General features: G+C 36.3%; 1 protein-coding gene across 1 annotated transcript in view; it reads left to right on the top strand.

Annotated features, from left to right (window-relative positions):
• LOC111726405 (rho GTPase-activating protein 15-like) overlaps positions 1-10,987 on the top strand; it is a 121,135-nt gene extending 110,148 nt beyond the window's left edge. Inside the window, exon 6 of the mRNA XM_023515031.1 lies at positions 10,608-10,987. Coding sequence (XP_023370799.1) covers positions 10,608-10,754 — 147 coding nt within the window. The 3' untranslated portion in view covers positions 10,755-10,987. The remainder of the gene's footprint in view (positions 1-10,607) is intronic.
• The last annotated feature ends 483 nt before the right edge of the window (positions 10,988-11,470 follow it).

Here is an 11,470-nt window from a genome sequence, read left to right on the forward strand (position 1 = left end):
TTCAATCCCCAGATACTAGAAATTACAATTTCACTCTCTACTCCTTCTATGAATTTGACTTTTTATGCTTCAGACTATACTATAAATCTATAGTGATCAAAACAGCATGGTACTGACACAAAAATAGAGAGGTAGATATATGGAACAGAATTGAGAACCAAGAGATGAACCCAGATGCTTCTTGTCATTTGATCTTTGATAAGCCTATCAAAAATATACATTGGAGGAAAGATTTCCTATTTAAGAAATGGGGCTGGTTAAATTGGCTGATGACTTGTAGAAAACTGAAACTGGACCCACATCTTTCACCTCTAACAAAAATTGACTCTCATTGGATAAAAGACTTAAACTTAAGACAAACTATAAAGATTCTTGGAGATGAGTGCAGGGGAAACACTTGAAGAAATTGGCCTGGGAGAATGCTTTATGAAGAGAACCCCCAAGGCAATTGAAGCAACACCACACTACTGGGATCTGATCAAACTGAAAAGCTTCTGCACTGCCAAGAACACAGTAAGTAAAGCAAGCAGACAGCCCTCAGAATGGAAGAGGATATTTGCAGGTTATGTTTCTGACAAAGGTTTGATAACCAAACTCCACAGAGATCTCAAAGCCCTTCCCCTTTAAAAAGAAAAAAGAAAGAAAGAAAGAAAGAAAACAATGAGCGATCCCATTTCATTATGGGCAAAGGACTTGAAAAGAAGCTCCTCTGAAGACAGGCACATGGTCTACAGACACATGAAAAAGTGCTCATCATCTTTAATCATGAGAAACGCAAATCAAAACCACTTTGAGATACCATCTAACTCCAGTGAGAATAGCCCACATAACAAAATCCCATAACTACAGATGTTGGTGTGGATGTGGAGAAAAGGGAACACTTCTGCACAGCTGTTGAGAATGTAAGTGAATACGTCCCCTTTGGAAGAAGTTTGGAGAACACTCAGGGATCTAAAAGTAAACTTGCCATTTGATCTTATAATTCCTCTATTAGGTGTATGTCCAAAAGATAAAAAATCTGTACTTTTATGAAACCAATTTTTAATTACTTACACTTCCTTATGAAAGATAAATCACAACTATAGCCTTGGATGAAGGAGGGAAGATGAAGGAGATGGGAGGGGATGGGGGAGGTTTGATAGAGGGAGGGTAAATGGGGGAACACGCCTATGAAGCATATGGCAAGGGTACAAGTCAAATCTATCAAGTATAGAACATAAATGTCTTAACACAATAATTAAGTAAATGAGGTGAAAGCTATATTAATTAGTTTGATGTATGCGTTCCAAATTGTATAAAAAATGAACACATTGTACCCCACAAATGCATAAACATATTCATGATCTATGTGTATGTCTTAATAAAAAGAAAAAATAAAGAAAGAAAATAATTTGACTTTTTAAAAATTTTATTTCTAATGACAGAAAACTTTTCGAAGGCTTTGAATGAACTGTTAACTTGTTCAAACTACTCATTCAGCCCTAACCTCAAAAGCAAAAAAGGAGTAGTATAAAAAGCCCCATTAAAATAATTTGTTTACTTTTTTAATATTGTTTACATCCAATGTGAATAATGAACATAAGCATTAATTAAATAATACAATACATCCAATACTCATCCACTGTAGTGTAACTTCAACAACAAAAGCAACTTATATATGGAAGGAAAATGATGTGATTTAGCAAAAAGATGAAAATAGTTTCAATCAGAAAGCTATTCATGAATTATTGAGTATTCTGTGCAAAATGAATATCGAATGATTTTTGCTTTGTAGAGTGAGTATTGAGCCTTATTCAGACCCCCGCTCAAGAAGCTCATGAAAAATGGAGAGGCAAACAAGAGAGCTCCCAACTTTAGCCTAATGAAGGCATTTAAAATCTCTGTTTATATTTTAATTCTTATAATGGTAGTCCTCTTGCAAAGTGAGCATGGTTGTCATTGGTGCAGTTTATTAGTATAGCATATGTATTGTCTGTCATACAGCCTCATCAAACATCTAATACTTAGGAAAACAAGTCACAGTCCAAAATCTAGAGGATAGTGGATAGAGATGGAAATAAAGAAAGAAACAAAAGAAATTAAATTCGAGTGTTTTATTAATGTAAGCTTTGGAAAGAAAAAAAGGAGATCCACTGATCAATATTACTATAAATGAAGCCAGGGTCTCTGGTTATAATTTTCTCAAGATTTGGCCATTAACCATAATAAATTCTATATCTTACATAATTTTTAATAACCACAAAAATCTATGAAATTGATAGGATGCTTTATAAATGGATAATAGTTTACTGTCCCTCAATAAACCTCACCTTAGGCTCTCTCAGAGAACTATTTTAATTATAAAGCTTGCCTCTCTGTGGTTTATCATTTTGGTCAGTGTAATGCGTCTGTTTTGGAGCTTACATTTTTCTAAGATAAAATAAACTTTTACCCCAGAGTGTATTTCTTAATTTATGGACTACCTGTATTTAGTCTTCCTTAAAAATTCACTAATAAATTGAAATGCTCTAGGAAGCAGCATATCTTATTAGGTAGAAACAGAGGCTTTCAAGTCAGACCACCTAGGCTAGGAATCCCAGGTTCACATATGTTTGCTGCTGTAATCTCGGTTGTCTCATGTGCAACCTGAGGGTTAAAAGAGTACCTACCTCCTACAGCTAGATGTGAGAAAATTGAAGTAATGTGCCTAACACCTAGAAAACACAAGGAATCTTAAGTACCTTTATGATTGCAGTTATTACTACATGAAGCAATTGACTCCGGTGGGTCAGAGCAGAGGCAGACGAGAGAGGGGAAAGAGCTGAATGACCTTGAAAAGGCTAAAGCTCAGAGGTGTCTTGCACTGTTTTTGCTCAGAAAGCCAGTGGTGGGGCTAAGTAATTGGTCACATTTTGATGCAAAGGGAGACAGCGAAGAAAGGGAGTCTCGGGCTGGTTTGCTGCTTGCAGTGACGGCTCTAGTCCCCTGAAGAGAGGGCACACCACACATTTTGGTGGAGAACTGCCCATCTCTGCAACAAGAGCGAAATTAGTTGTCTCAACCCTGGTTTTCTGGAAAACAAACCATCATATAAACAATCTTTATTTGGGAGGTACTTGTACAAATCAAGGACACGGAGAATGAACTAAAAAAGAAAAGAGGCTGGAAATGACGGGAAATAGTTCCTGGGTGTGATTCCAGGACGTGTCCACTCTGGCTGCTACTGTGCAGTGAGCCTCAGCAGATGCGGGGCTGCTCAGCTGCAAGGGAGTGCAGAGAGGCTGGGTGGGAAAAGCTGAAAGAAATTAGTAGAAGGGCGGGAGCAGGAGTGACAGAATTTATCTGCTGTATTTCTTCCCGTGTCTTCACCAACCAGTCTTCACTTGCCTGCATCTTAAGGGCTCTCATGCAATGAGGGGCAGCTGAGGTGGGTTCGGTGAACAACAGGAGAGACTCTGAGGAGGCCCCTGAGACATCAGAAATGTGCCCAAGAGGGGCGGTGCCTGTGGCTCAAAAGGGTGGGATGCCAGCCCCATATGCTGGGGGTGGTGGGTTCCAACCCATCCCCGGCCAGAAAGTGCAAAAATAAAAAAAATAAATAAATAAAAATGTGCCCAAGGAAATTAATTAGCCTTTTTGTGTAATGTAAGTGTTAAACAGTATCAGCTTATAACAAAAATAGACTGAGGAGAAGCTATTATATTTATTGTAGCAAGATTTTAATTCAGAAATAAATGTTCATTTCTAGAAAAAGAGAGAATACTCCTCAAAAGTAAACAAACAAAAATGCCCAACATTCTAGTGCCCAAAATCACTAGCAAAGTTTTATTTTTCTGAAAATCTGGTTTGATTTGGGCATGTAATATACTGAGAAATTTCATTGAAGAAGCAGTTCCAGTTATTATTGACATCATTTATATCCATATACATAAAACTCACATCTTCTAATCAAAGTTTGGTCTTCTATGGTGACAGGGGCCATACTTTAGACATTAATAAGATCAGGTATCCATTCAGCACTCTTTACTAAATCATTTGGCCCAAATGAGAATTTATAAGTGAGTTTTATCCTCCTCCATGAACAATTTTCCAGATCAAAACCAGTTATGTGATAAAACTTAATCCCTCTAATCAGATTTCATATTTCACATTTCAGAATCATAAGGACAATTTGAGTCTATATTCTGGAATAGCAATTAATCCAAAATAAAAAGATGGCAGCAAATAACCTATTGCATAAACTCTGAGCTTTGTCCATTATTTTAAGCCACATCTAGTAATACGGGTAGAGGATGAATGACCAGAGGATTGTTGCCTACACACATGCCCAGTCTTCATCGTGGAAACTACCATCAAGAAAAAGAGCATCTGACCTTTGATATTTTATTAATATACATTAAAAGACAATGGATGCCAAATATCCCATAAAAAACAGGAAACAATCTAAATCAGAGACAAAAAATATTAGAAAATACTCCATCAGTTATTTTTGGCAAATGATGAAGATGGATAAAGACAATAATAAATATCAGAAGTGGATAAGACCTAGGATCAATTTTTAATAACTTCACATCACTCCAACAAAGAGGCTTTTATGGTTTATTGTCCAAAAAGCAGTCACTCTTAAATAATTCTATTTCAGTATTTTAAAAATCAGTCATTACTATTTTAAGTTTACCCCCAGAAGAAATATATGTACATTCTTCGATTTTTAAATTCATATTTAGTCAGTTTTTTAAAAGTTTATTTTTATAATGATGTACAGTATGATCCATTGGCATCACGCAGTTCATTAGCAGACTTTTTTCTTGTGTTTTATAGCTGTGGAAACAGAAATATGTTTTCTATTAAAGGATTCTTTAATTTCAGGCTTCTTGAATAAAATCTTGATCGTCTTCCAAATAAATTCTACAACTTTTCTGAACTACTTATTTCAAAGCTTAACACTTAAACGCTGAAAATTTTCCCTTCTAATAATTCCTAGGTCTTTCTGCTTTAGCTTTGTGAATATGATCGGTACAATTTTTACACAGTCCTCTCTCTACATGTCTCAATTTTCTCTTCTTCAGGCTAATGTATTTGTTGGTTTTAACCTTAATCAAATAAATTTACTTTTATCTTTGATACTTATGAATCCACACCAAATCTATTATTTGCTTTGATTGTGCCATAAATTCAGTTCTTGCCTAAAATCAGTGTAAATGGAAACATGCGCTTTAACTTCCTCTGTATTTCCCATTTGTAAATCTCATTCTGAGATGTGTTATTTGTTTTTGCTTATTATTATATGGTACTAAATCCAGACATTTTTCATTGTAATTCTCCATGGAGCTCATCAATTATTTCAGTAGTGTCTGTTGAACACTTATTGTGGGCCACTTGGCTAGATTTTGGAAAAATAAATGTAAGACAAACCCAGTTATCTGACTGCATAACTGGAGGAAAGAGACACCCCAAAAGTGGTCACAATGTGGGAATAATACAGGGTGCTGCAACCAAGTATGTCTTGAAGTAGGAGAAATGGTGGAAAGGAGTGACTTGCCCAAACATAAAGAAAACCTTTGGAAACCTTCTTGGAGTCGCATTGTGAAAATGAGCAGGGTTAAGGCAGATGGCAGGCAAGCAGGGTGGGTTGAAGACGGAGATAAATGTATTCTGGGTGAAAAGAATGAATGCATATTCACATCCCAAATGTATATAATTGTGAAAACGTGCTGTATTTGGTTGCTGCCATGGATATAGTAGAATAGCTAATGTGGACTAATGTGGAGAATAATTGGAAAAGGAATGAAACCGAGAAGGATGGCCAGCAGAGGATACGAAGGAGCCTGCATGTGTACCTCACTGATCGTTTGAACATTATCCTGTAAATAAGACATTTTCCAGAAAAAAATAATGCGAGGTTTGTAATTTAGGGGAAAAAATAAGTCAAAAAAGTGAAGAATGAACTGAAAAGTTATTTTGGTCACAAAGGCAAGAGCTAGAATAATTTAGGTGGGAGAGAATAGATTCTCAAACGAAGTTATGATTGTGAGATGGAAAAGATGAAGCTAATTCTGAAATTAGCTGTGCCTTTTAAGAGAAAGGGGGAGGGGTTAAGAAATTTTCAGGTGAAATTATTAAAGTGATTGTTCACAAAGACAAGCCATGGAGAAAAGGGGCCAAGTCTGTGAACATAATGATTCCACTGAAGAGTCTATGCTGTCCTCTAGTGACAGTGTAGAAAATACAGTCCTGGCATGTGGAATAAGCTGTGGGCCAGAGCAACCCCCTGAGGAGTCAGCACAGGGCAGGTGCAAGACTGGGAACGTGACTGACACGCCCTGGAAGCAGTGAGCTGGGAGACATAACAAGGGCCTAGAAGAATAAGCCAGGGATTAGGAAGCAGGAAGAGCAAGAGAAGTCAGTGAAGGAAAAGACAAGGCAAAGTATACAAAGAGGAAGAATTTGGTCTTGAACTCAGATGATCCACCCGCCTCGGCCTCCCAGAGTGCTAGGATTACAGGCATGAGCCACCATGCCTGCCCCAAAGAGACATCGGAAAGGAAATATGGTATGTCTACGGCTCAGGAACAAGAGGGCTTTAAGGAAAAAGGTCAACAGAAGCCAACAATACAGAGTTCAGGTAAGATGCTGGTGGGAAAGAAAGGCACCAGATTGTTTGTGATGACCTGAATGATCAGGCCTTTTAGAAAAGTCAGGTGTCAGTGGTTAGCAGAAAATGGAACATGATCAGACAGAATGTAAATGCGAAACAAGGAAGAATCCGGCAATAATGAACGGGAAACAGGTAAAACCAAGAAAAAGTGAGGTTGCGGAGCTGATACTTGCTTTTCCTCATTTTGTTTCATATATTTTTTTTTGTACAGAGAAGTGACTTGAGCATAGTTACAAGCTGAATGATATAATCCATTTGAGAGTAGGAGAAAGGAACAACTCAGAAAATAAGGGACAAGATTGGATAAAATTAGGAACTAGAGAGGTATAAGCTTTGAGCTCCCTTTGGGGCAAAGCAGGACATGCCTTGTGAATCATGTATGGACCATATGGCACTGATGGGCCAGGTAATGTTGATACTGGTAGTGGCAACTTGTCACATCCAGGCATGGGAGTTCTCTAGGTAAGAGTCACATATCTAGGCCTGGAATTTGGAAGCCAGAAGGGAAAGTGAGAAATAGTGACACTTATCAGGAAAAAGTCAAAAATGTGAATGCTTGTTCTTGGGCCTAAAAAAGACCTTGATTTTTAGGTAAATGAACTAGTAGGAGGAAGATATAGGTATGGAGAGGAGGCTATGTATTCTGTTGTGATCAAGGACTTGGAACTTGGAGTCAGATAAAAGTGAGTTCATATCTCAGGTGGAGTACATCCTGTGTGTGTGACCTTATGTAAGACACCTGGCCACACCCTGTTTGAGATTGTTCCTGTGTAAGTTGAAGGCAATGGTAATATTTTTATCAGATTTTTTTAAGGAATAAATGAGATATCAATATAAACTGTGCATGGAGCAAGATAAGAAGCTGTCATTAAAGCTTATATTTGTTTTTTATTTTAATTATACAAACTAAATATGATAGTGTGACAATTGTGAATTTTCCAGCACAAATACTCCATGATGTCTGTGAAGTAGGAGGAAATCACTGGATGGGGCAGACTAATGAGGCCCAAAGCTTTGGGAAAGAGGCATCATGAGGAAGAAGAGAAAGTGACCAGAAACACAACAAGAGTTTGCCCAGCCGAGTCTAAGACCCAGCCAAAGGAGGGCTGTGTTTTTGATGTTGCTACCCTGGTTAGTCCAAGGTATTTCTCCAGGATTAGGAGACATGAGGAAGAACACAGAGGCACAAGCAGATGAGAAGAGTATCAGTGGAGGAAAGAACACACGGAGGGAGCTGCTGAGGCGACTGTTGAATCAGGGACCCCAGCTGGTCACAGAAGAAGTGAACTCAAGAAGGACTTGAGAGGCTGGGAGACTGCACAAAAGTCAATGATGTCAATAATTTGAGAATCACACAGGACAACAGAGTGGCAGTGAGGAAAACTCTGGAAGTGGGATTTGGGGATAAGAAGCAGAACAAAGACTTCTGAAGTGGAGGGGAGGTGAGGAGTGAGATCAGGAGGAACAGAAGAGACAGGGTGACATGGAGAAGGTGCTTAGGTGAATGACACATGAGATGACTGAGAGTGACGGAGTTTCCAAGGGCAAGAAACCTGAGCCAGCTGCCACGAGATTTCGTCTGTGATGCTGACAAGAACATTTCGAGATTGACGCCGCTAGATGATAAGACTGTGGAAAGCTTAGAATGCTTTTTACCTGTAGGTTTCCTCCGTATCCTATGGAGTCTATAGTAATATTGCAGAGACTGAAGCTAATACGGGATAAAGAAGTGCCAATATCTTCCTTTACCCTGCGGTCCCAGTGCCCAGCAAAGTGGCTCCCACGTTGATACGTAGGTGTGCAATAATTGCTTAGTGAATGATTCCATATTCTATCTAAATATGAGTTCATGAAACAGTTCATCACTTCCAAATCACAAACCAAAGACTTCAATACCCATCGGAAAAAAAATACAAATCTTAATTTTTGTAAAATTGGGAATTTTAAGATACCCAAGCCTCCCTTCCAAATCACAAATGCTAGTTGCACTTTAGTATTTTTCCTTCATTCATGAATTCAGCAAATACTCATTGAACAACAACTACGGGCCAGGCACTGTTCCATACATTGGGAAAAACAGCGGAGGGAAAGGCAAACAAGGCCCGAGCTCGCGGAGCTTAATTTGAACGGGGGTGGGGGAGGGGGAAGCACAGACGGTCAGCATATAAAAATATATATGTTAATTTCGGTCGGGAGAAAGGCTGCTGTGAAATTAAAATAAGTAGTGAGACAGAGAGTAACCAGGAGCGCTGAAGCACAACTCTTACATAGGAGACAATCAGAAAACGTCTCCAACAAGGTGACATTTAACTGGCACCTAATGGATAAGAAGGAACTGGCCACGTGAAGATCAGGAAATATTCTAGGCGAACAAGTGGGGCGAAGGACCTACTGAGAGATCAAGTTTCACAGAAAAGGACAAAAGCAAGATCACTATGCCTGTCCTAGAGTCTAGTGTGCAAGCCATAGCTTTTCCCAAATGCATACATCTTTAAGCACGAATCTGAGCACAGCGTATAGGCAATTTTCAAGCCCTGTGCAGTGGTTAAGAACAGGCTCTGAGTGACAATGCCCACATTTAAATCCTGGCCCCTCAATGTCTAGCTCTGTTATCTTGGGGAAATTTAACTAATCATTTGACACACTTTCTTACCTGAAATATGGTAATGATAAGAATACTTCCTTTATAAAGCTGTTGTAAGAATTAAATGAATTATTTAGTTGTAAAGAACTTAGGGAAGTGTTTGACACATAAAAAGTGCTTGTTATATAAAATATATATTATATAATACTACATATATGACTGTATTATATAGAAAAGATAATCCCTTTGTTATTCTTACTGATTATTTTTTTGGTTCTGAGTATTACCTAATTTAATTAACTCTATAGGAAGCATGTTGTTTTTAATTTTCCTGCATCATAAATCACTTAACAACGAACAGCATAATCCTGCTTTGAGATTTTTCACGATAGTAATCGCCTGATAAAGTAATGGCTGATTCTTTAATAATTTTTAGTTACTAAAAAAGTTTAATAATTGGCTCATTACTGATAAAGTAATGGCTTTTCTTTAATAATTTTTAGTTACTAAAAATGTTTAATAATTGGAGTTATGAAAATTTAAAATTATATGTGTGACTCACTTGTATCAAATGAAAATCAGCAGCAGCAAATGTAAGTGATATTCCTATAAATTGATTATTGTGAATTATCAAAATAAAAACAAATTTTAATTAACATCTACACCATAATTGTGTAATGTTAAAGGAACTATACATTATAATCTATTTGGTCTACGTTAAATTTATTTTTAAAAATTATACATATACTTACGTCTATAGTCTTAATATCTAAATTGAGAATTTCCAAAAGGCATAGTTGATACAATAAATACAGCATTTACTGGGTTTGTTGATATAGGAAACACAAACCTAAAAGAAGACTTTGAGATTGATTAATCCACCTGCTCACTTCTCTAGATGAGGTATATAACCAGGCTCTAAGTCACGTTTCTGCAATCACAAAGCTGCAACTTAACAATTTTTTGTATTATTATTATGATTTATTATTAATTTTTTCTTTTCCTTTAAAGTCTAATAATTTGTGACTTATAATGCTTTTATGTTATATTATCAATTGAATAGCAATATTCCACATTATTGAGTAGCAGATTTTAAACATTTTTTATAATCACTAAAAACATCATTTCAAAATGTCAACATTTTAAATATTAACTTTTTCTATTATCTATGGTGAATGATATCATTATAAAAAAGTCTTCTAATTTTATATAGTAAAAATTATAAAGTCTGAAATGAAAAATTTTTTCAAATTAGGTTTCCAGGAGATTGGAGCAAGCCATTATATAATAAATATGTATAGCTACTAACTCAATAAAACCTTATTTTTTCTGAAATGCATCTACTATGTTGTATGCTTTTTAATCTTATTTCATTTCGGTTTACAGAAAACTGGGCACAAACCAGAAAGTGTGGATTTGTATGGGGCACGTATTGAATGGGCCAAGGAAAAATCAAGCAGAAAGAATGTCTTTCAGGTAAGAATGCTACTTATATCCAATTTACTATTATTTCCTTCGGAACTAATTTTCTGAAGGTCATTATGAAAAATTAACCTGTTGAATCTTGGGTTTGGTTTGTTGTTTTTCCCTGGTGTTTAGTTGCTATCTGAACATAAAATATCTGTCATGCGTGGATTAGTTTTACACACAGATCATTGAATTTTGTGCTATCTTTGATAGTTTGGGGTTTAATTGTGTTGGAGTTTAAACACAGAATGCTTGACAAATACTTTTAATATAGAATTTTCAGATACACAGAAACTAAGAGCCACTAAGCTATTTTCATTCACAGACACTCCTGCCTTCTAGTCATTAATTATAACATCACCAGTGTATCTTTTGGGATGGGGCTGAATGGATAAAACAAATCCTTCCATATTGCATACTTTAATTTTCAGGAAAAAATTTATGATTATGATTAATAATTGTAATAATGTACCATTACATAGAAAGAACCAGATGAAATCCTTAAGAGAAACTAAAAACTACATAATATTAACCAAAATCATGTAAGTTAGTGTATTTCTGTGGCAATTAATAATTTTAGATCATGGAGCTTGATCTTTTTCACTTTTATATGAAATTTCATATAAAGTAAGTTTTATAGGTATATTTTAGAATTTATATCATTTAGTAGTCAGGGATCCAGATTATTCAAATTTTTTTTAATTAAGTATCTTCTAAGGGCATTTGACCTTTGAAGGAAAGCCAATTCTTCTGTTCTTAAATGCTGTGCAGAAATTAATTAA

The sequence above is a fragment of the Otolemur garnettii genome, unplaced genomic scaffold (assembly GCF_000181295.1).
Source record: "Otolemur garnettii isolate 467f Iridium unplaced genomic scaffold, OtoGar3 scaffold00064, whole genome shotgun sequence".
Classification (NCBI taxonomy): Eukaryota; Metazoa; Chordata; class Mammalia; order Primates; family Galagidae; genus Otolemur; species Otolemur garnettii.